This window comes from Cyanistes caeruleus, chromosome 5 (assembly GCF_971803275.1).
Source record: "Cyanistes caeruleus chromosome 5, bCyaCae1.hap1.1, whole genome shotgun sequence".
Lineage (NCBI taxonomy): Eukaryota > Metazoa > Chordata > Aves > Passeriformes > Paridae > Cyanistes > Cyanistes caeruleus.
Window position 1 is genome coordinate 25778141 of NC_141705.1, and position 26111 is coordinate 25804251.

The 26111-nt window shown below is 37.4% G+C and overlaps 1 protein-coding gene across 1 annotated transcript in view; it reads right to left on the minus strand.

Moving 5' to 3' along the window:
• Nucleotides 1–25350, minus strand: part of NFXL1 (nuclear transcription factor, X-box binding like 1) — a 46486-nt gene extending 21136 nt beyond the window's left edge. The window contains exons 1-17 of the mRNA XM_086890424.1: nt 25011–25350; nt 23695–23865; nt 23249–23358; nt 21504–21637; nt 19863–20041; nt 19523–19684; nt 19317–19417; nt 18006–18120; nt 17535–17659; nt 16634–16756; nt 15248–15338; nt 11629–11749; nt 10839–10995; nt 10040–10131; nt 9558–9579; nt 3237–3377; nt 161–327 (exon numbers count right to left, since the gene is read on the minus strand). Coding sequence (XP_086746550.1) covers nt 161–327; nt 3237–3377; nt 9558–9579; nt 10040–10131; nt 10839–10995; nt 11629–11749; nt 15248–15338; nt 16634–16756; nt 17535–17659; nt 18006–18120; nt 19317–19417; nt 19523–19684; nt 19863–20041; nt 21504–21637; nt 23249–23358; nt 23695–23865; nt 25011–25170 — 2171 coding nt within the window. The 5' untranslated portion in view covers nt 25171–25350. The remainder of the gene's footprint in view (nt 1–160; nt 328–3236; nt 3378–9557; nt 9580–10039; nt 10132–10838; nt 10996–11628; nt 11750–15247; nt 15339–16633; nt 16757–17534; nt 17660–18005; nt 18121–19316; nt 19418–19522; nt 19685–19862; nt 20042–21503; nt 21638–23248; nt 23359–23694; nt 23866–25010) is intronic.
• Between the last annotated feature and the right edge of the window lie 761 nt (nt 25351–26111).

A 26111-nucleotide genomic window follows, 5' to 3' on the forward strand; every position in this document is an offset into this window, starting at 1 on the left:
ACTTGCAAAATTTAAATAGAAGAAACATTATCTTAGAAATTATAATCAAGAGAAATTTTATAAATTCCCATAAGAGTAGCTCCCATCCCCAGACATTTCAAATTATTATTTCCAGTTAACAGCACTCAAATGAAAAGCTGGGTTGTGTTCTGATACTTACAAGCATTCAATATACAGTACTGATAGTTTGCAGTGACACTTTATTTTAAGCATCTGGAGACACGGTGGGCAATCCCCAGGATGACAGGGCAAAACACATCGGTGAGGACAGCCAGCTGGCCGGGGCTTGGTGCACTCCTCTTCACACTGTGAACATTCTGGACCCGCCTAACAAAATAAAAACAAAGTACTAAAGAAAGTGCCAAGTATTTGTTTTGTGAGGTGTCATTAATGACCTGTTACATAGAAGAAAGAGTTGGGGCGTTTTTGTGATGAGAATCAAGCTATTCAGTATGATATTTCACAAGCAAGATTAATTACTAAAACATGTTTTTTAAGAGAAAACCAGAAATGCCAGTGTTTGTTAGTCAAAGAATTCTGTTTTCCCTCCTGGGCATAAAATAACCTTATCCCACTCACCATGTTCTTATAATGCTTGAGTCACTACATACTATTCTCTAATACAGGGGTGGAGGGGTTTGTTTGCTTGATTTTAAGAAACAAACTTTAAATCATTCAATTTCCATACACATGTGATATTCTGTATAATCTTCCAAAAAAGGATTATTAACTTGGGTATATCCTAGGAGTTGCCTAAGGTCTTGCTTCTGCTCCACAGACTAAACACAAACCTACCAGAGCTACTACTCTCATTCCAGGTAATAGGATCACTGGCACAAGGTGATGAATATCACAGCACAGCAAATAAAGCTTCATTTCTACTCATATTCTTAACAACACTTCCAGAACCCAGTACGTGATCAAACACACCCAGACAGATTGACATGATTTATCAACTTAACCTACACAGCATAATGTTTAAGACCCACTATCACATTCAATGTTCCGTTTCCAAGAAGTCAGCCAAAGTAAAGCAAATTTATCCAAGAATGAAGCTACACAAAGCTTCCCCAAAAGGACTATTCCAACACCAATGTTCTACTTCATGCTGTTCAAAATAACAGCATAAGAATTTTAAGGTTTTGATAGTTTTCCCCCAGTCCCCTTTCCCTTCTCCTTCTATAGGTGAACAATATTTGCTGAAGTTTAAGAAGAAACCTTTGTACAATGACTGGTTACAAATCTTTATTCACAAAAATTCAAATATAAGAAAAACAACAGCAACTAAAACAATTTAGAAAACTATCATATAACGGTAGGTAAAAGCAAACAGATGGCCTTTCTGCAACATTTTTCTAACACAACATGCAGAATAAACTGAAATTCCAGACAGAAAAATCACTACTCAGACATATAAGCCAGAAATTTAATCAGCCCTGACTACATTTAGTCTACCAAAACAAGAGAACAAAAGCTCTAAAGGTCAGCACCAACTTAAGTTTGTAAGAATTGAAGAAAATTGAGAAATTAGATTTACCCATGCTTTGCAGGTACATAGACTCCCATTTTCCTGAGAATGTATTGCCTCATTCAAAATGGAGTTAGGAATAATCCTGACTCATTCACATTTTAATTGTTTTAACTGAAGCAGCAGGCAGGCAGCCTCTTATAGTCAGAACTGGGGACGCTTAACTGTCACTATTTATTGATATTATTCTATTGCTGCAAGTTACTGTTCCACCAGTTCCACTAACAGCCCATACTCCTCAGAAAAAAATTTCCACAATCATAAATAGATTAATGTGCTAGCTATGATATATAGTTATTAGATGACAACAACACCACTTCCAGGACACAAATCCACAGGGGTACTATGCTATTTAAGTTAAATAGAACAGCTGTGGGGAAACAGTATAAGAAGACTTTCAGAAACTGTGAAAACAGGCTTCAGAAAAGTAAAAGCAAAGAACTTAGAGCTAACTGCGGCTGCAAAGCCTGAAAGTAAAGAAGATACAATAGTACAATATCCAAGGACATGAAACAATAGTGGAGTTTTCAGGCTTGGCTAAGACAGACCTTAAGGCTGCAGAAAAATATGCTTCCCAAGATAGCAGAAAGTTTTAAGCTTAATGACAAAGTACTATGTATTGTTAATAGAAAGCAAACAAGCAAGCACTGTCTGAAGCAGGTGTATGTGTGCTTTTAGTGATTAGCTAGAACAATTGCCTGTAAACTTTAGCAATATGCCATTGGCCAAAAAATTTTTAAAATGTTCTGTAACAAAGAGATCTTGGGCTGCTTGTGGCAGATGCGAGCTTGTGCCATCTCCTGTGTCTGTAGCTGAAAAGGGTTCCTGAATAAAGTTTGTGATGCATCACCCAGCAGTCCCAGCCCATTTGTGAAAAATTAATGCCAACAACAGCTAGTTAAAAATAACATTTCTGCTTCGTACCCAACGTCTCTGCTTCTCTGTTTTCTAAATGCCCAGGCTGCCCATGCTGCAACTTTTACTAAAGTAATGCTTAAAAAAAACTTGAGAAGCTGTTTTCCTCCAAATCATGCATGACTCTCCCAAACCACAAAACATATATGTGGCTCTGACTGCTTGTAACTTGAACACTTTTAGGCTTTACACTTTTGTTTCATGTTATTTTCAGTAGTTAACACCTACAACTTCTTAACTGCATAAATGACAGTTTCTAGTAGACACTGATAAATATGAATATATCATCCCAGTACGTTGAAAAGTCTTCAGCAATCCTGCAACATTTCCAGTGCTCTCCTAAAGGTCTCCCAGCCTCCTCAGCCTATTTAAGCTCTCCTCAGTAAACAGCTCCCCCAGTAGACTCCAAGTGTATTTGTATATAGGTATCACTAGTAGCTCCCTTGATCTTTACAGTTACAGAAAGTAACTTCAGAAAAGACTTCTCAAGGGTGTTAAATAAGATCCTGATGAAACCAAAGTAATGTCAACACAAACAAAAAGTTACGGAATTTGCAAAAAACATACTATTGTCTCCGATTTATAGTCCAAGGAAATATCATAGATTAGCTAACTATCACAGCATCAATGGAATCAGCACACATGCAAGTCTCCCAGTGGGATCTGGAATAAATCTGTACCTTCCAGCTGCAAATTCTTTATTTTTCAAGTACAACTGAAGACAATGCATATCCATATAAATTAAAACAAAAATAAAATAAATAAAATAAAAGCAAAAAGGAAATTAACCTACCTTCTTTCCATCTGCATTACTGCTCAATTTAGTAACATGATGACATTCTTTCATACAGGTATGATTCTGACACTCAAGAAGCCGCCCACAAAATCTCTTACATGAGTAGGGATTTGCAGAGTGACATGGTAACGGACTAACCTAAAAGTTCAAAACAAATAAATAAATATAGATATACAGGTGTGTTATACAAATATAGATATACAGTGTTATACATAAAAACACTGCACATACATAGTGTGTGAGATATATATATTTACACACACAGACAGACAGTATTATTACAGAGAAGTTTTGGTTCTCCAGTGTCTTTGCAAAATTAAAAACAACAGTGAAATTCTATTTGATTTTTTTTTTAAGTATCATTTGGGTTCCTGTCCACATAACAATGTATCCACACAAATTTGTTTTACACTGATTATAATAGGGGAAAAAAAAGCACACTTCATTAAACCAACTAACTTTTACAGGATAGTTTACCTTTCTTTTTGAAAGACTATTATACCCCCATATCTTTTAGTGTCATTTCCTCCATCTTTCTGAATTACACTCACATCTTCAATTAAAGGTTCCTAGGGTGCTTTAGTATTTCTGCAGAATACAGTAACAGTTTACTTTCACAGGGCTAATTGTGTTATGGTCACCATAAACCCAAAATATTTTACAATTTGAAAAACAGAAAACAACCTGCAAACCAGAAATTCTAAAAAGTAAATACTGACTACATCAAATATAAGAGAGGTACTCCTCTCCCAGGAGAGGTAAGGAAAAGCAGAAATGGCTCCATAACAGGACTAAGATTTTACTGTCTTATGTCACATTTGTACTTCCAATTTGAGGTCAACACTCCAGTTACCAGAACTCTGTAGTACTCTTCAGAGCATTTACTTAGAAGTCATTACTCTTCATTGGTACTCAAACCAGTGTAAACTCCTAACTAGGTTACTTGCCTGAAGTTGAATAGTACAAGTCCCTCTATACAAAAGGATTAGAGGAAACTCGCTGTTACCATTTTCTAACCTTTATATAATACCAAAAAAATTAGTTTTCTGTGATGCTGTCAAAAAAATTGATTCTATTTCTTAATTTCATGATCATTTCACAGAGAAAAACTATTTGTGATGTTATTACACAAGAGGCTAATGTGACATAACTCACTTGGACTAGATTAAGGGTGTGATTTGATGTTGCAACTGCAGTTGACTAGACAGCTTTGCAGGGTACCCATTCCTTTTCTCTCATCAAACTCTACAGCCGTCACTGCAATCTCCTACCACTTTGAACAAGTCCTAACACACATCTCTCTCTACAGAAAGATGATTCAAATAACCAAAATGTAAGGAAAGGAACCAACAGAACCAGGTTTCTTGTCTTTTGCCAGTGGCTTGGCCATACAAACAGGTGAACACAGGAACTGAAAAGAGAGAGGTGGCCCCACAGGGCAGATTGAGGGACAGCCTCCCTTCAGTACTGTCCATGTCATCTCCCTCAATCACACAAAGTACAATTTAAGTCCACTTGCCTATATAAATGTTTCTGGGCTTCACCCAAAAAATACTATTCCACATCACATCACTGCAAAATCTAGTTCATTCACAAGACTTCTGAACTCCTCTTATCATCCTGGCTCACTAAGACTGAAGAGAAGCCAACACAGCAGGCTGACCATCAAGCACGGCATACACAGGAGAAAACCATGAGGCCACCACATCCAACCACTTTCACACCCCTGTGTCAGAGCTGAAGTTAATGCTGACTAAAGCACTAGTACAACAACTACATCAAGCAGTACAAACTCCTGGTTCCTACTGCCCCTTACAAACATCCTGCTCTGTCTCTGATGGATGCCTCTGGTGACCAAAGGAGGAAAAGCCAGCAAAACAGCAGGCCTAATAAAAACAGGGTCTGAAGCAGAGAACAGTACCATACCCAGAATCCACACACCAATTACCAAAGCTTTTAATGTTCCTAATATCCCACCCCTTCATATCCTACTCCATCTCCCTCCTCAGAGCACAACACCCTTTCAGTAGCAATGTAAGTAGTCAAAGGATGCTAAAAGAATGAAAGAAAAAATGTATTAAACATTACAATCCGCCCACTTCTCTACCTTTCCTTGCTCACCCACTGCCACTCAGCTTTTTATGACTATGGTTCTGCTGTGGCTCAGGCAGTGACAACAGGCAGTAATAGCAATTAGCTCTAGGGCTGCAATGTTCCATAGTGTTGGTGAGACTTTTTTCTACCAGGAGCTAGTCTTCCAACAGATAAGGACACAACCAGTAGCTCCAGTTAGAGCCAAGCACTTAGGCAGAAGTGGAGCATCCCTTTCAGTAGCATCCCTCAAGTACACAGCTGAGAGGCACTGTTAAACAAAAGCAAGGGTGGTGAAGCACACAAGCCAGCCAGGCAACAATGGTAGCTTTCAGAGGGCTGACTGAAGGGAACATTCTAGCCCTCTCTCTGCACCCAGCAGAGCTTCAGCTTGAGCTCAGTAAGATACGACAGTCTTCTGTAATCAACTGACACTGTAGCCAAACACTGAAAATTTTAAATTAATTTAAATCTACATTATTTTTTTTCCATCCATTTCTGTGTTGTGGATCTAAGTAATAAATCCAGAAGACAAAGTAAAGTTTTAGTTCCTACAGTTGGAATGAGTTTCTGAAATGGCTAAATGGGGGCTGGAACTCCTGCTACAATGACAAACATCAAAGTAACCACAGACTCCAGGAGGTTGATGAGCTGAAGAATGAAGAAAGCAGATGAGAACCATAAGCATTTTATGAAAGCTGAATGGGAAAAAATAAAAAAGGAGGCATCAATTTCAGACTCCGTGTCTTCCACAGGACAAGGAAAGGAAGGAAAGGAAAAAAGTCACAACAACTTTCAGAAGCTTTCCATGAAATCTCCCAAATGCATAAAAGCAATTAACAGATAAAGAATATGAAAGTAAAAATCAATGAGGCAAGGAAATTTTAGAAACCCTTATAAGGTGTTTAGCCATAAAAATTAATCTCATCAAGTTTTACATAAAATTTTACTTAGAGGCAGAGTATTCATTCCTCGTATGAATTAACCAGAACTAAACCCACTAAACTAAAACCAGAACTAAAACCCACTCAGAATACTAAAGCATACCATTAAATTCCTGCCAAAAGAAAATAAAAAACAAAAACCAACCAGAAAAATAAAATTTAGAAAAAAAAAACCAAACCAAGAAGAGAGTTCAATGATATGCCCAGGACAGAAAGCCTAATACAGGATATTTATAAGGAAGAAAAACTGAGCATTTTCCTTCCTCTAAAAAATTTAATGAAATGAAACAACTAGAAGAAAATTATATACAGTAGATAAATTGATATCATAGTCAGTAAAGATCTCCTTCTTCATCTTCATTTACTTTGTATCAGCTTTAATTAATGTTTCCCATAAAAAGATATTTAGAAGAAGTTAATTTTAGAAGATTTTTAAAGAGCATATGTGTACTACTGCTATGAAATTCCAATGTATGTAACAGTTAAAAAAAGCTAGGACATCAAAATTTCTTTTTTGGGATGGCACCAACTGTTGATAGGTGGTTTTTCTGACACACAAACTGAAACAAAATTAAGAGCTACTTTTAAGAATCTACAAATGGAAGAATGATAAGTTATTTTTCTAAATATATGTAAAATTATTTAAGAAAAGGCTGTAGACTTCAGCTAAAAGAAATGTTCTTTTAGCTTAAACATCATGAAGAATCATACTTCCACTAAGCACAGATTTTGTATAATTACATTATCTGAAAAGTAATTTTAAGTCTGTTCTTAAGGGATAAATTGCTTATTCTAAATGCCAGAACATGTAAGAGCTCAAACTAAATCAATCCCTTAAAAATACTTCCTAAATTAAACACCAAAGAGAAATTAAAAAAAGAAACAACAAACCCACACACAACACCCCCTACAAACAACCAGCTTCAATATCTATACAAATTAAAATTACTATCCAATATTAAAAACTTAGACTGTAGATTTGTTTGTTATACAGTCCTAAGGTGTTTTTTTTTATTCTCTATTCTACACATTATCAGCAGGCATCCTGATAAAATACAAGAAGACTTTATAGCTTGCTTCATTCCTCATTTCTTTCTTTTTTATATATCTTCCATTATAGGAGGCACAACAGTCCAGTGTAAGTAGTAGCTCAGTACAGCAATAAGCACCTACTCACAGCAAAATTTTGCTGAAGAAACTTGCTACTACTTTTGTCACTTGTGAACAGTTCCCATTTCCCAGTGAAAATCCCCTCAGGGGCTGGAGACTTCTACTGGAGGAAAGCATTCATAAATACCTATATTTTCTCTTATTAACTAAAGTAAATTAATTTGAGCTGAGATTATGTGTTAAGAACCAATGTGGCTGTCAAACAGTGAACAGACATTACAGGTTTGGTTTTTTTATTTCCAGAGATCTCAGAACAACACAAAAATGTACAATGAGCAGAAAATCCACTGCAAATAAAATACACTTCCCACAGGCCTTAATGAATCACTCTTCCGTAACTTCTACCAAAATCTCCAAGAATAGGAGACAATTTCACTCAAGGAACTGCTGCACTTCAGCAGGAAGGTGGCACCACCCACTGCTGGCTGAGAGAAGTAACAGTTCATCTACAGTACCATGTAGCATCAATAAATCTAAATAAAATCAGCTGTAGACACATGGGGATTTCTCCTTATTTTATATGCGAATACATAAATAAAACATGACCCAAAGCCACTGAATGATTTTGCCAAGACTAGTATGCCACAGAAAATGAAATATTTTTTTAATTATTCTGAAACAAGGAGTAATAAACATGTAGTAATTGTTACTATTTTCTCTAGTAAGAGTAGCGATACTGTCCTTCTGCTATGGGGACGGACATACTTCACAGCCATGTACATCTGAACAGGACCAAATCCTTTTACATTGTCTAGATCATGTTATAGACTGGGTCTATTGACCACAGCTTGCATTATGTTTATACATAAATTCATGGCAGTTCAGGTGAGATATGGTATGTCCTATCAAAAACCATGTCACTGACCCAATAAAAAACTGGCTAATACACATATAAGTTTTACTGTGGAAAAACAAAGCAAAGCCCATCTGTTTCAGCAACAAACAGACAAGCACTGTTGTTCTTTTCACCCACTTTCAGGACATGCTTTTCTTCAGCGACTGTCAAGCTGCAAAACAGCTCTATGGAAAAGCTGCATTCCCAGCTGGGATGGGTTCATGAACGTGCTGCCCAACCAGACTGCACCTACAGGAATGTTGGTGACAACACATGAACATGTCACCACGACATAATCAAGCCACCTTTACAAAACATACCAAGAGATTATTAATAAAGGTCAGAGAAAAAATAAAAAATAGGTATCTTCAATATTTTTGTATTTAGTGTTTTCTAAAATTTTTTACTTGCTTAAAATGATCCTAGTGGTTTTTTATAATATTGTTAGGCTTTGATTGTGAATTTATACCAGACATACCAGCAGACAAAGCCATAACAGCAAAAGCATTTTTTAAATTTAAATAGTTAATATTTAATTAATATTTAATAGTTTATTAAATTATTAAATTTAAAGTTAATATTTAAATTTTAAATTTAAATAGTTTAGCAATCATCTTTTGAAATCAAGAAAAAATACTTGCCATAGATTTCATAACTTTTAGAAATTGTGAATAATGATGACAGCTATTTAATCATCAATTAGATTCTCTTCTCATGTAAGCCAAAATAGACAGTGACTTCATTTAAAATTAGAGAAGGCTACATACCAGAAAGACAAGTTAGTAACTAACACTAAAGAAGTTTCCACTATACTGTCTGATTTCATCCATGTTTGCTTAGATCCAAGTCACATAAGAATTTTCCTGTATGTCATTATGTTCCTTATCCTTTTAAAATACACACAGCAGTTCATAAAACTCAAGAGTGTGTGACAGAGAGAGAATATTAGCTATAGAATGAGGCAGGGAAAAAGCATGAATATTTAACAAGAAGACCGCTGAAAAACATTTAAACACAATTTAAACACCTGCAAGAAAACACAAGAGCTATGTAAATAATGAGTTTAAATTTCTGACCATGAATTCTACAAAGACAAATAGTTGTAAATTCTTCACAAAGGAACTAAAATACCCTCTGATATGTAAGCTGTTGTTAAAGTACTTCACTGATTTTAAAATATATTTTAAAATTCCACTATTTCTTTTTAATACCTTTTGTTTTGCAGACTGACAAAATAAGATATTTTCCGTATTTCACAGGGCAGTTCCCATGACTCACCTCATGCTGTCCAAGACACTCCCTGTTAAAAAAAAAAAATAAAAAATCAGAGATTTAGAAAATGCGTATTTGTTTACAATACTTAAAACAGTGACAGTTTAAAACACACAAAAATTAGTGCAATCTAGATCTTAAAAATGTAAACTAAGAAAATCACCCATCTATGCAGCTCAATGCCTCCTTTTCAACAGTTGTTTGGATTGCTGTGTTTTATAACAAAAATCTCTGGTTTTTTTTCATTTGCAAATTAATTGTAGTTGTATATGAAATCAGTTACTTTTTAGACAGTGACATGCTTTTGTTCCAAATAGCATCTTGTCTCTACTAATACATCATATTTTTCAGTTATTTCAAAGATCTAGTCTGAAGAAGAGTTATTTAAAACAAACAAATATCTCTGATAGTTATTTTGTGTCCGAGAATTTATCTCCCCATATAAAAACTCTTTTTCAATTTGGCTTATTTTTTATTTTAATACTTACACTGGTATAGGAACCTCACAGGGAGGGCATGGTAATGCAGTCTGTATGAAGGCTGGCTCAGATGGCTGTTCCCAAGGCCCTGCAGACTGATGCTGAGAGCAAAAGACACTAGTTGAATACAAAACACAAACGGAACTATCTGCTTGACCATAAATAAATGCAACATCTAAAGCATTTCCAATTCCAAGAAATTCACTTTCTAGTAACTAGCTTTTTACTAATGAAAATCTCCACATCCCATACAGACAAAAAAAATTACAGTTTTATCCTTAACCTGGTTAGAAATAGGATAATTAAGTCCCATGGCTCCTAGTGGTAAAAATTAAGCACCACACCAAATTAAAAAGACCTGTAAAACAATTCTAACCAGATAATAAAGGTAAAAATATTTCAATTAGTAAGCTAGTTCAGTAACCAATACATAGAGCATAGCACATGTCATGTTAAAAATTGCCGATTTCTGACTTCCAACTTGTGCAAAATTTGATGGTTTTGTAAGTATCAGACTTAAAACTTACTTTTTGCTCTTATGTTAAAAGCAATTGTTTAAACCTGCAATTAAATGTTTTTAATACAACTCCAAAAGAATCTTTTTGAGCAATTAAATTATGTATTACAAAATTACTTAGTTTGCAACAAAGGAGGTAGAACCACTTGGCATCATGCTGAGCAGTACAGGTACCTCTGCCTGATTACATGTTTACTCTGAACTCCAAAAGCCTCAAAACAGAAGATTCAGGTCAAACTTATGCTCTTGTTCTGAACACAAAGAATACACCATTTTTCACTGTTTACTTACTAAGCCAGTTTGCTTCACAAGTGCTTCATCATGGCAGGAAACAGGGCACAAATGACCACACGTTAAGGTTTTCTGGCAGGGTTGTCGACACGGAGGGCACCGCCCAAAGTGACAATAGTGTTTCTCCTGGGTAGAATGGTGACAGGTAGGTGGCCGACTGAAGTAAAATCCAAGAATGAATCAATATGACAGCAAGAAATATGAAGTTACAGTCATTGGGCAAGTATGTTCAACATACAAAGAATTCAAATGAACAAGTTGTTTGTGTTTTTTTAAAATAAGTTTAATTCTCACCTTCAGCAGGTAGTTAACATCACAATAAAATTTGAGAGGAATTCTAAATAAAATTAAAAATTAAGTTTGGTTTACATATTCAAACAGCATTTGCAGTCCTAATTCTACTCTGCACTAATGTAATCTTGCTACACCCCAGCATAAAATTTTCTTTTTCCTCTTGCTAGTGAAGTTTTCTAGATAAACTACCTCACTGCAGTACATCAAAACATTCCACAGGTGACTTGAAGAAATGAACTGGACTACAGTTGGAAGAGCTTGGTAAGGCAGAACCTCCCCCATGAAGCAGATAAGCTGCTCATGACACCTCAGTGTTAAGAGAGGTATCTTTTAGGTGCTAATCTCCACCTGCACTGTCAAGGATACAGAAGACTGAGAAGCAATAACTGCAATTACATAAAGAACAATTTCTGCCTTCAAGGTATATTTTACTACTTTCTTTAAGGACACTTAAAACTCCACTTAAGAACAGAAAACAGACGTTTTATATATTGACCTGCAGAGCTGCTTGCATTTGGGAGGTTTGATGGTACGCTCTCTGCCACATGGCACTTTAATTACAGTTTTTCCACAATTGCATTTCACATCCACAGTCTCCGGACACGGATTACAACTACCTAAAAATAAATATATTAACAATATGACAAGCAAGTCAGAAATAACCTGCCTCTACATTTTAAAAAGAAGCCTAGTCATTCGGATCACACAACGCTTAGATGTTTTCTATTCGTATTTCAGTCTTACACACCTATGAAGAAATGTCATCTTTCACCTAAGTTCAAAATGGGACATTGAAAAACTGGTACAATAAAGTTTGGCAGATTTTGTATGATATTAATGTTCAGCCTACGTATAACGAATGCTTCCTTGAAAACATCCTCCATTTCTATTAAGTCAGTAATGTTACTAATCTGATGCATTTTAAAAACTGTATCTGTAAAATATCTACGTTTTAATTTATAACTCTCCCAACACCATTTCTTCACCAAGTGCCAACTGCTAAGTTTTATTATTGAGTAATTAAATAGCTAGAATATGCATCTTCTTAAAAAAAGCAAAGACAAGGGATTTTAGCTTACTAATCATGTTGCATTTTAAAGATTTAAAGAAATCAACCAAAGTTATTGACAGAAAAAAATTGTAAGCAATTCTGACTTGTTAGCAGAATCTGAAAAGCAGCATTCAAAGAGGCAGATGCCTCACTGGCAAAAGGCTGCTGAAGAGAAAATGTTGGAAGCACTACATTCTTTATATTGCAAAGTAAATTAAGTAACAACATAATGTTCAGCACGCACAGAAACATAGAATCATTTAGGTTGCAAGAGATCTTAAAGATGATTTAGATCCAACCCTCCTGCCATAGGCAAGGCCACCTTTCACTAGACCATACTGCTCAAAGCCCCATCCAACCCAGCCTCAAACAGTGCCAGGGACGGAGCATTCAAAATTCTTCTGGGCAACCTCTTCCAATGCCTCACCATTCTCACAGTAAAAATTCTCTTCCTACTATCTAATCTAAACACAGTCTCTTTTCATTTAAGGCCCTTCCTCCTTGTCCTACCACTACCTTGTAGTGTTCTGCCACCGCCCTTGTAAAAAATCCCCCTTCATCTTTCTTGCAGGCTGCTTTAGGTACTGGAAGGCTGCCAGTATTCTCCAGGTTGAATAACCTCCTTTCCTCACAGGAGAGTGCTCCGTACCTCTCATTATCTCAGTGGCCCTTCTCTGGACTCGCTCCAGCAGGTCTGTGTCCTTCCTGTGCTGGGACCCCAGAGCTGGTGCAGCCCTGCAGGTGGGGTCTCAGCAGAGCAGAGCAGAGGGACAGAAACCCCTCCCTGGCCCTGCTGCCCACAGTGCTCTGGATGCAGCCCAGGACACGTTTGGCTCTCTGGGCTGTGAGTGCCCATGGCTGGGTCATGTCCAGCCTCTCACATCACCCCCAAGTCCTTCTCAACAGGGCTGCTCTGGGTCTGTTCATCCCCCAGCCTGGGTTGATACCAGGGATTGCCCCAACCCGGGTGCAGCACCTTGCCCCTGGTTGTTAAACCTCATGAAATTCCCAAGGGCACATTTCTCAAGCTTGTCCAGCTACTTCTGCGAAATATAATGTCTAAAGCTATCCTACCCAGAGTGGCTAATATATCTACAATTCACTTAAATATCCTATTAAGGAAGGTAACTGACTACATTCTCAAAAATACAAAAATACAGAGATGAGAGATTCAGAGAGCCTGAAGATAAAGTGACAGCACATAGTTCTCAAATCAAGTACTATAATGTACTACAGTAGGAAGCAAAACATTTCTATTCTCCAGCAACACACTGTAAATTTCAGCAAGCATGATAAATATTTAAGAAACAGCAAAAAAACCCAAATCACAAACAGAATAGATTAAGTTACCCTTTCCCAGGGAGTTTTGCTAAAGGCCAAGTGTTTGTTATCAACAACCTCTAAAAATTTGAGATTTGGTGTGTTTTAAAGGATCCCATCTGAGAAGTTATTTTCTAGGAGGCATCTATTTCCTTTAATATCAGTGGTCACTGCAATCTGACAGCTCATAGGAAAATTACCCTGACCTGGTATTACATATTAAAGATAAAATTATTAATTATAACATTTTGTAGCTATTAAAGTATTAATATATAGGGAGAAACACATGAATATAAATATTTTAAAATTAAAATAATTGCCTGTTTTAGGAATACTTTTAAGAATTTGTGAAGATATTACAAACTGTACTAGACTCTATTTTGTCAAAACACAGAGAATTTAGAAAAGAAAATAAATTTATCATCCGGTGTCATCAGTACCTTAATTATATGCAACTTTAATTAGTAAATAGACCATTATGCTCTTTTGATAAGTTACTCTTCAAAATATATATATTTGATATTTACATTCTCAAAGATCACTTTTGTTTTCTTACAGACATTGCTTTATTGTTTTCATGTTAATCATTAGAAATCTTTGTCACTTTTAGCCAGACTGTAAAATGTAAGCAGCATGAAATATAAAAAATTACTCAACATCAAAGTTTATCCTGTAATACAGCATTAGCTCTTCAGTTTTAAATCAGAACTTTCTTCTAGGATTTAGTTATCAAACAAACTAATGTGGAAAAGCAATGTTACCAGTTTGCTTCTGACAATACACAAAAAATTATGTATTTCCAAGATTTTATAGAGCTACAGGGGATGGAGAAGAAAGGAAAGGGAAAGAGAAAAAGGGGCATAGTATACAGAGAAAAAACAAACTTACAGTTTGTGGTGACAGATTTAATAGCAAGTTAACAGACAAAACTTCCACATTTACCTGTCCTCTCCTTCTAAAAGTCATTGCCTCAGAAGGAAGACAGGCTAAACAAGTTGTGATTTATTTCCTGAGTCATTGCAATTTATACTTCCTTAGAGTAACTAAGGGAAATTACAGGGGCTACTTGGCTGCTGTTTCAGCAGGGCAGCAGCTTCTACAGGGAAAACTGCTGAGAGGGCAGACAATTTTTGAGTCATTTCAATTTAACCCCCTACTGAGCAAATGTCAAATCAATCTGCCAAGTAATTTTGCCCATTTCCAGCATCTTTATACCCAAAGTCTCTGGAAACAGAAGCAAACTTTGTTGTTATCCTTCTTACAGTCAGTAACAAATTGTCAACTACTTCTTTTACCAGTAGGATACCAATATACATTCAAACTCCATCATATTTTTTTCAAGCCCATTTGTACCACGTGTTGCATTCTAGGATTTTTTAAAACCATCCAGACTCAGTCAGCAGCACTCATTTTCTGTATGCATTTGGACTTTGTTATGTATATTCAGTGAAAAGAATTATTGGGAAAAGGAAGTTAAGTGATGGCTTTTGTATTGCACAGCTGGAAAGGAGACAAGGGCAATTTCAGAGGAAAAGTATTAAGCAAAATCACCAGGTAAAAACTCAGGTTACCACTGAGTAAGTCCCTAAATTCTAACCAGCACTTTCAAACACACTGACCCCACAAAAAGCCCACATGAAACAATGGAGAGAATTCTGTAAGCACCACATACAGTCACGCAAACATAAAATTTGCCAAAAATAAACAATATTCCATCACTATAGCGATTCTTCACTTTTCTTACCTCTGTGGCAGCCTGAAGGACATTTGTGATTTCTGCAGCCGAGAGTCCGCCCGCAGACTTGATCACAAGGTGGACAGTTTCCAGAACAGCACTATTAAAAAAAGCCCATGAAGTCTAATAACTGGAGCCATAAATTTCTGGTATACATTTTCCCTCTTCTACTCTCATTTTTCAGTACTTATTTAAAAAAATGTCAGTGCACTTTAGTCAAATTTTCTCCAACTCATTCCAGAAAAATTTTGAATTACAAAATAACAAGAAAACACAGATTTGAATGCATCATTTCAACACACTAAAAAGGTAGAGGGCTTCAAAAAAGCATAAGAATATTTAAAATTTCAAAATATTATAATCCCAAATAATTTCAGAAGATAGGACATCTAACAGTTGACCTCATGATTCTGCAATTTCTTCCACTTTTATACTATATTGTCGCCAGCACAAAAATGTTGCTAACCACTTTTTTATACACCTTTTGCCTCTGTAGTAAAGAGAGATAACTTCAAAAGCAGTTATCTATTCTCTATTCTTAAGTAAATTAGCAACATGAAAGAATCAGAACATTTCACAAAACCATCACATCAGTGGATGCTGTATCAGGAGGGAACATCATCTTGTCTATTAACTTGAAAGGTACCCTCCTTCCAACAAGAAACTTGGATTTTTCATCATGGAGGTGTCAAGATTGCGTCTACTTGTTTTGTAATCTTTTCACATAAAACAAATTCACTACAACAATAATATTCAAAAATACCTAAAACTGTTTTTTTTCACGCCTATTTGTGTTAAGTAGTCAAACTTTCACAATGTACTAATTCAGAAATAGCAGGCAATTTTCAGGTTCTCTTGAATGAATTAACTGGAAAGGTACTTCTGAGCATCAATCATTCCATTTGACTTCAAATAAGAAAGGAAACAAAACTCCAATTCCCAACTCTCAGACCACTGCTGCTTGTACTGCTGCGTATTAGAAGAAGGTGGGATGGAATGCTGGGCTGTCAAAAATAGTGATGAAGCTATACGTGATTCCCAGCTCTTCCTACAAAGTAGGGAAATAAATTGATTTAACTACTGCAGAATACATAAATTGATTTCACTACTGCAGAATGCATCAGTGACTACTCAAAAATCTGAAAGTAAAACTGCCTTCAGGAACTGCAGAGTTGTGAAAATCTCCTCCCTGCTTATAAGGCCATTTAATTTTACTTCATATCATTCTTTTCAGAGAATTCTGGAGCACTGAAAACTAGTTTCAGTGTCACAGAAGAAAACTCCTCTTTCTACACAATAACTTGAGATGGAGCAACAAATTGATGATTTTATCCAGATTTTTTTAAAAAGTCAGCTAAACAATGCAATTGAGAAAGATTATCTCTGGGCACTTACTTTCCTCCGGCACTGGTGCTTCTGACAATCACGGATTTTAGTACACTTCGTTTCACACAGATATGGCTTATGGCATGGCATACGCTTCGTGTGCTTCCCACAGCGACACTGCTTTTCAACCTCCTGGGCAGCAAGACAGGGAAAAAAACATATAGGAAAAGGAAAATAAAATGTTCTACTACTATCTGTAAAGGGAAGTTCAAGGAAAAGTAACATTACACTGCATAAACAATGCAAGTGTGTCATGCAAGATGGTAAGTGTAACTGCAAAACAAATTCATACAAAAAAACTACCTCTGCTGCACATTAAAGTATATTCACCCTTAGTGTATACAGATAATTTAAGTAGTAAATGAGCAGGTTTATCTGACCTTCATCATGGCTGTATGTGACGATTACTATCACCTAGACTTTGTAGCCAAAGCTGGTTCAGTTTTGAGACCTGAAAGAGCAATGGCTTTGTAGGCCAGACCACAGAAGCTCCAGAAATATCTAGAGCACACTAACACTTAATTTTCTTACAAAGAAGAAAATAATGTTATGTTAGACCACCTCCCATCTCACTAATGAAGGAATATCATAGAAAGACAATGCCAGAAGGAAGCTAGAAAAGATGGGGAAAAAAAATAAGTGTCTTTTAGGGCATAATAATTTTAAAAAACAAAACAAAACTAAGCCAAAGCAATTCACTCCTTCACAGGTAGAGCCTCAACTCAACACAATGCTCAACTACATACACAGAGTTGGGGTGGGAGGAAAATAATGAAAGAACATGTTGCTTTTAATAAACAAAGTCACTGATTTTGTGAGAGATATGATTTCATTTTCCTTAGGTGACTTGCACTGTTTGAGGCACACAGTTTAAGAGCCCAAACAAAATGTGAACCTGATAAAGACTAACCTGTCTGCATATTTCACAGGGACCCCGATGACAGCGCTGTGAACATTTATGGATGCCACATTCCAGAACTTTGTCACAACTATCACCACAGGTGGGCACATCTTCTGTACAAGGCAATGTAAACTCTAGATGAAGAGAGAGAAGTACAAGTAAATATTTAGGAAAAAAATGCAATGTATAATAAGCTCAAATGACAGTTGTCTTTTGTTTTTTTAAAAGCTTCTTTAGAATTACTTAGTTATTCAGATCACAAATTAAACCCTGGTGCTAAATAAAGCTTTGAAAGCTATGCAAAAATGTTAATATACTGTCATGGTATATTACTGTAAGAATTTTTACAGACCCTGCCCTGCAGAATTAGCCTAAACTACTGACAGTGAAAGACTGGAGGATTTATCATTATAAATTATCAATTATCAATAAATTATAAATTATTAATTTATCATTATAACACCAAAAAACGTAGCTTACTTGTTTTTCCACATGGACAGGACCTTTTCCCAGAACGAGGACAGTCTCCACAGGGACCAGCATGACAAACTTGTTCACATGTGTGATTACCACATGGCAAACATTTCCCACACACCTTATAAATTCAGAGAAGCCAAATGAATACAGTGTAATAGAACCACACAGCAAGCCAAAGGTAAAGAGCAGGAGTGAGGTGCTTCTGGATGGAATTTCACTTTTTCTGAATTTTGTTAATAAATGTTGTATTTGATGACTTCACTAAATAACACTGATCGTCCCTTCAGTGATTCTGCCTGGAAGACCACAGTACAGTGAGGAGTTAGTGATTCAGAAATCCTGAGTAGTCACAGGTCTGTGCTGTGCTGCACATGCAGCTCAGCCTTCAGGCCTGCATCACGCTGCACATACACTCTGGCCACAGGATAAACTTATTGCGGCAGAAGAGATTGGAAGCAGCCCCTACTTGGTACCAGAGATTAGGTTATCTGCATGTCCTTGCCTTTATCTAAAAGTGCAGCAAGAAGTTCTTATCTGAACACCCTTTCTGTCTGACTGTAGAAATTATCATCAAGGATGCTTTCTTGTAGTAAGATCCTACAATACCTTCAACAACCAAAATGGGGTCTGCACTGCATGCTGCACATCTATCACAGCCCATTCAATACTGCACAGCTTGTGGTTCCAGGGATCTAAAGGGACATACTAGTCTTTAGATTATATTCTTTTTCTCTACAGTGTTATCTGAAATAACTGCATTTTAATTAATACTTCACAGAGACCAAGTACCTTTCTCACTGGGATCAGAATGCCCAAGTACCTCCTGATGCTGCCTCCTCCCCACCACTTAATTTTTAAAATTATTTTTATATTTTCCAGTCTGTCAATCCATAGCCTTGATCTTAAGCACAGGCTGCAAATATATTTCAAAGAATTAATCACAAAACTTTCATTCTGCTAAAGTCCTAAAAATAAGCACGAAACTTTTGTCTACTAAACTGGGGTTTCATTCTTATTTCTGAAGGCAACAGCTGAAATTTAAACCTCAAGAAAAAGAGCAAACAAAGTTAAATTCTCTGCTAGAATAACCCTAACACAATTCCAAAAAAGTAACATTTTAACTACTATAAAAAATTAACGGAGCCACCAATTAAATCTCTTCTCAAACAATGCTGCTTATTTTTTGATTACACTTTCGAAAGTTAAAAAATGGGGTTTTTTTCTTACTGAATACATTTTTCCAATCTTTAATACACCAAGCAATCAGATTTTATACAGGTGAAAAATCTGTTTAAGGGGATAGCTTCAACATACCTGATCACACTGCCACTGAGGACTTGCACAAAGCCTCTCTGCTGTTTGTCTCCCACAGATACACCGTTGTTCACTGACACGCGGACAAGGCTGACAATCTCCTGTATGTAATTGCAAAGTGTCACTGAGAGTAGGAATTGCAGAAGAATGATGTAGCTTAAGAACAGAATCAACTACTGCTCTGAAATTTAAGAAGGCTGCTCTACCTGCATGACAGGGATTCTCACAGGCATGTTGTCCACACAGCAATGTTCGTCCACATGGCAGGCGGCAAGACCACTCCTTGGCACTGCACCTTCGGGGCACTGGTTTGGCTTTCTTACAGTGACAGGTTGTTGTGACCATCTTTGGGCAAGGTGGACATGGTCCTAATGACAGGAAAAATTTTATCTTGCTAATGACCATTCAGCAAATGCAGCTTTGACTACATCTCTTTTACTCTGAGAATTTTAAATATATTTAACAGATGTTAAGTTGAACTGTGTAACAGGTACCTAACAGGTGACTAAATAGAGGTCATACCACCAAGAAACACAAAGGATTTACCTGGATGACAAAGCAGCAAACATTTATGACCACAGGAAGGTTTGAATTCCCTCTCACATATTTGACCACAGGAGTGAGGCACCAGCCATGGGTCCACTGTTGGATTCTCCACTTTTCCACAGTAACAGTAATACTTACTGGGCGTTTCAGAGCGTTTGTATTCAAACCTACACTTTGGACTACAACAAGAGAAAAAGGAGTGAAAACAAAACCAACTTTTTAAAACAGTTAAAAAAAAAAAAAAATAAGTAGTTTTTATCATTTTGGCTTCCCAACACTGTTTCAATGCTACCAATTAACATTTTCACAACTATTATAGTGAATAACAAGAATATACAGTAACACAGAATAAAGGTCTTTCCATAGGTCAGATTTTACAGTACATTAATTAGAACATCTAAGGTACTGTCCTGTTAATGCAATTTCTTTTCTCTAAGAATATATATAAACAAAAAAATCAGCATGGCAAAAATCAGAACAATTTTTATGTCAAGCTAAAAAGAATCTATGCAACAGGTACCCTACTTAAATACAACCTATTAAAAAAATCAGGGGTTTACTAGTAGCAGTCTATTAGCCATGTAAAACAAAGTTTAGCAATGCTATTAAAACCAGTTCTAAAAGATTTAGAACTTAATCTGAAAAATTTTAGATTCAAGATGTACACCTTCATTTTTCACCCTTGATGTTGATAGAAATTAAAAAATTCATTATTGCTAAAGGTACATAGGCACTAGAGGCCTGTAATTTATAAAGTGCCACAGGTCCAACAGGCCCCCTGCAAGCCTTGGAAAAGGGAGGCAACAGAAGGAAGGAGAAATAAAGCAATTCACATTGCTGGCTACCCTGGGAAAAGACAACAGACAAGAAGGTCCCCCTCAGAGAAGAATAGAATTTGAAAGACCTATGCACTCATTTTTATCAAATAAAACATCAATTTGCCCTGATATAATACATTACAGACCATGAACCATTTCTCAATGCTATCTAGTGATAGCATAGTTTTAGCATGTTCTTAAATGTAAAGTAAAATACAGTTTGCCTGGAATTTTCTCTCATCTTAAACATTATGTTTAAAAACAAAGTAAGTTCATAGTAGAAGAGGCATTATCAATTGAGATACTGCCAGCCAAAAACTGATACGTTATTTCCTAAACAAACCTGCTTAGGAAATTCTATTAATGCAGCCACATTATTACTTCCTTCTTTATAGCATCTCCAGGAAAACTGCAAGACCTGATTTAATGTTTGGATTATACTGAGACAAAAAAATAAATAAATCCCTACATCTTGCTATTTGACAATATTTTTTAAACTTTTTTCATGGCATCAACTTCAAAAATGAAAAATATGTAAAGCCTTTCAGAAATGAATGTCAGAAGCTGAGACACATTACAGGTAAGTTACCTTCTCAGAGGTTAAAACAAATCAGATGCAGCAAGGTTTTAATATCACTGTGAAATTTTTCTGAATCATGTTAACAAAAACTTTAAAATATTTTTAAAAATCAATAGAAAAGTCAGTCCTTTAAACTCTTTTTTTTTTGTTGTGCACATGATGTACAAGTATCACTTCTAAAGGAACATCAGTTGGAATGTTTTCCCAACAGAAATCTTTGTAAATGTACTATGAGGAGCTCACCATGGCCAGGGATAATCTTTCTTCCCAAAATCATCATCTGTCAAAGGAGAAGATACAAGGAAGAGGCTGTCTTTGGCCCACTTTTGGATACACACCAGATGAAATATACAAAAACATCCACAACAGCTCCAGACCTAAAGGACAGACACCAAGTGTCAATTGCTTTAAATGAGGTTTCTGTTTCCAATGATGAACATCTATAATACCTAAAGGAATATAAGCTTGTTATTTTCCCCTTTAAAAATGGCGTTTCAAAGATAGATTATACCCCTGTTAGATCAATATAGACAGTTTTACTGTTATAGATTCATACCTATAATCTTTTTTCCAACTCCTGTGGAAAGTTTTTGCTAGGGCTGACAGAGCCCAAAATACTCAGATAATCAGAGAAATGTTGATTTAAACATGTTGTTGGAGGTCATGTAGCACAAATTGATGCCCAAAGAAGGACTACTGCCAGCTTAGCTCTGTTCAGACACAGCTTTTCCTAGCAAAGTTGGAAAGTCCCGAGAGATGGGGACTCCTCAACCATTCTGAGCAAGCTACTCCAACTGTCCTACTACTGTCCTAGCAACCAATCTGCACCTGCCAAGGCCCAGTTTGTGCCACTCTCCCTTATTCCCTTCCACCTAGAACCATAAAGATGACTTTGGCTATACCCAAAACTGTAACAACTTGGTAAGAAAAGTACAGAACAAAATTTTAACTAATTTTTTTTTTAATAACTTAAGACAATGTTATGAAATACTACTGTGAAAATACAGACTTTCCCCATTACCTTAGAGAGGACAGTGCCAATGACTAAGTTTCTAGAACTATGGTAACTAACTTCCCAAAACTAAAGCTAAGCAGGAGACATAACATAAACAGACTTGCCTGAAATGATACAGATTCAAGATAATTAGCAAACCACTGAGTTAAAAAAGGCTTTCAAGTTACTGAAATACCTCACTTCTGCTGATATAAGATTAACTCTATCAAGAGCCAAAGAACTTCAAATGTCAAGCTAAAAATACTCATTAAGGTCTGAAAGACTATGGATTAAATATGTTAAGAATTCATACAAAATACATTGTATTTCTTTTTCAAAAGAAGTAACTGACTACAGCTTCATTGGGTACTTATAGTGTGTGTATATCTATCCTAAGAAATTAAAATATTTTCTGCACTACTTTTCTTTTTAATGCTAAACATACAGTTACAAACATGTTTTTGATTGACATACCTTTAACAAAAAAAGAAAAAATATTTGTCCTGAAATCTCTCCCATATAAAACGTACCTATATGAAACAGGACAAACTTTTCTGAAACACTCTTCTTTTTTACCTGATCAGCACTGAGGGCAGCAAAGTTTATCTTAGCTTCCCTGCTTTAAATCTAACAATAATATCTCTTTCTAGTATTTCACGTTTTGCTTTGCTACTCCATAGCTTACTGAATACACAATTGCAAGCACTAGCATTCAAGCACTTATCTTTGTCACCTGCTACTACCTAAAATTTAAAAATAGCTATTTTATACTATGACAACAAACATATGGCCAAAAGAAGCATATTCTGATTACCAGCTACACATATAACCACTTATGTCTTCCAGTGTTTCAAAATCCAAAGATACCAAGTTTGCATTTACTACTTTCACCATTTTAAAGCTATCAATCCCAAGAATACCCTCAATAATATAATACAAGTTATTCAGGCAGTTACATTTATTTTGCTCTAAAAGATTACTGTAAAGTACTTACAGCTTGGTTCCTTTTAACTGAAGCAATGCAGATGAGACATGTCATGGCCCCTGACTGAAAAGCCTCATTCATGTACTGCCTCGTACGTTCCAGTTCACTTGCATCGCCATCTTTAATGGATAAAGATTTTTAAAGGAATCAGTAACATTTGATCTGTTATTTTGTACATGTTGAGACTGCTACAAAAGTATTTATTCTCTGAATAAAACGTATTATTTAAAAAGCCATACGTAAGACAGTTTACAGCCATACCATTGCTTCTGCACAAAAAAAACAAGAAGTACAGCCAGCATGTACTGCTGAGAAAAAATATTTTTAATGTAAGACATCATGATACAGTGCCTTCCCTCCAATTACAGTAAAATTCTAATACACAGTGATACTGCATTGCTTATGCTTTCAAACCAAAATAAAAATCAATACATGAAAAAAAACCAAAACATTACCAGTTTGACTGGTGTAAATGGTAAATGTTTTATCCAAAATCTTCCCTTGTTTCACTTCAGCATCTTCATCATCATCTTCAGATGAGGAGCTTAATTGGTCTTCAACTAGCTTTTTTGCTGCAGCCTGATTAGCTTTCTTAATTTCATCAAATTTCTTCAGTGAAGATAATTCTATTAAAAGAAAATACTAATGATTATTAATACCATGATAGCTAGCTAACTGTAAACATCACATTCAGATCTACATATTTTCAACTGTCCTTTTCTATAAAGAGCTTGCTGATTTTATATTTCTACGAATATTACATCACTACATTTTAAATACCACACAAGAACAGATAAACTGTATTTACTTTTTTACTGTGTATTATAAAATTCACAGCAGGAATTATTTTCCGTCAATTACTGCTGACAAATCCAACCTAACATACCAGAATACAAGCAGCTATAATGCTGCTTTATTTAAAAGACACTTAAGAAAACCCTACACAACCAACACAAACACAACTGTCACAGCATGAAGAAAAACAAAACAAAACACAACACGCAGTTTTGTTTATAACAAATTTACAGTTGTTATAACTTGCAGATACCATATAGGTATTTCTCCAGCACCTGTTATTTCTTAAATTATGACTTTCACTGATCTCCCTCACATTCAACAAATCTCTACTGCAATACGTTCATGCTATTTCACAGGAGATAACTACCTTTCCTTTTTAGATTACTAGACCCCAATATATTTACCGGGGTTTCGCCAAGTTTAGTTTTAAGGCTCCTCTTAAGAAACTATGCTGCCACTAAAAAGAGCTCTGTCTTTGGCCCTTCTCTGGTGGATTTCCCGAGGATGAGCTTGCACTCGCAGCTGCGGCGCGCACCGAAAGCCCGCACCTTTCCCTGACCGGAGCAAAGTGTTTCCCTGACCAGCGCACTTAACCCTGTCTCTACCGGGTATCTCCCCTGGCTGTTTCCAACAAAAAAAACCCCAGATGTTTCATCCATTACTTCACACTTTACTCCTCTGTTCCGAGAAGAAGACGGTGTACCCTGGCGAGGGCTTAACTCTTCGCTCCTCGCCGCGGCCTGAGGCCTCCGCGTTTCTCCCCGGCAGGAACCCACAGGCAGGACACGGCACATGGCGAACACCGGCTCGACACCGCCAGGCAGCGCGGGAGAGGGGCCGGGGCCCGCCAGCGTCCCATCCCCGCGACGCCGGAGACAGCCCCGACCTCGCCACCTGCAAGGGCTCCGGGCCACCGCCGGCTCCCCAGCCCGGGGCCCGGCAGCGCAGGTAGAGGGCAGAACGCGACACTTACCGCTGGCCCCCTCGCCGATGGTCCCCGCTGCCGCAGCACGGACACCGCCGCGGCCCCTCGCGGACGGGGGCCGGGCGGCCGCCCCAGAGCGAGCGGCGAGCTCGTCCCCGGGCCTGGCGCGGCCGCGGCCCCGGCCGCCCTGACGCCACTGAGCCTCCATTTGTCCCTCGCTAAAGAGCGAAGGACAGCGGTGGGACCCGACCCTCCGCCTCCCCCCCACGCCGGCACAGCCGCCCGGAGAGCACTGCGCCCGGCCCAGCCCGGCCGCTCCGCCCGGCAGTGGAGGCGGCGGGGCTGCCGGTGCTCCCGCAGCAGCGCGACTACAGCTCCCGGCGCTCCCCGCGCGGCGGGCGGGCCGGCGGCGGGCACCGCCTCAGCCGCCGGGGATCGGAGCCGGGGCTGCCCTGGCCCTGGGTCACGGAGTGTTCCGAGTTGGGAAGGGTGTGAGATCAGCCAGTCCTTCATTAACCCAGAGTTATCACCTCCACCACTGAACCATGTCCCCAGTGCCACATCTATAGGTCTTTTAAATGCCTCAAGGGATGGTGACTCCACCACTTCCCTGGGCAGCCTGTTCCAGTGCTTAACAACCGTTTCGGCTGATTTTTTTCCTAGCAACTAGGAAACCTAGTTACTAATCTGACTAATCTAAACTGATCTTATTTCTCCTGGCGCAATTTGGACCTTTTCCTGTCGTCCTGTCTCTTGTTAGGAGAAGACACCACACTCCCCTCACTGCTGCTTCCCTTCAGGTAGTTTTATCCAGCGATAAGGTTCTCCATGAGCCTCCTTTTCTCCGGAGTGAATTTCTGGCAGCCGCTCCTGCGGCATGCGGCTCTTGCAGACATTTTCTTCATAGCTCCTGTAACTCCCAGAACTTCATGGCTCCTGGAGTGTAAAACACATACTTTGTGTTAAAAGACCGCAAAGCCTGTTTCGAAACTTCACTGAAGTACATCCAGAAAGTTTTGGTACACAGAAACATATATTGAGGAACCTGTGTGCCTCCCAAGTTCTGACAATCAAAAGTAGGTTGAAATAATTGTAATTTTATGGACATTTCTCATAGCACTTACATTATGTCGTGTGCCAGGAGGAAAC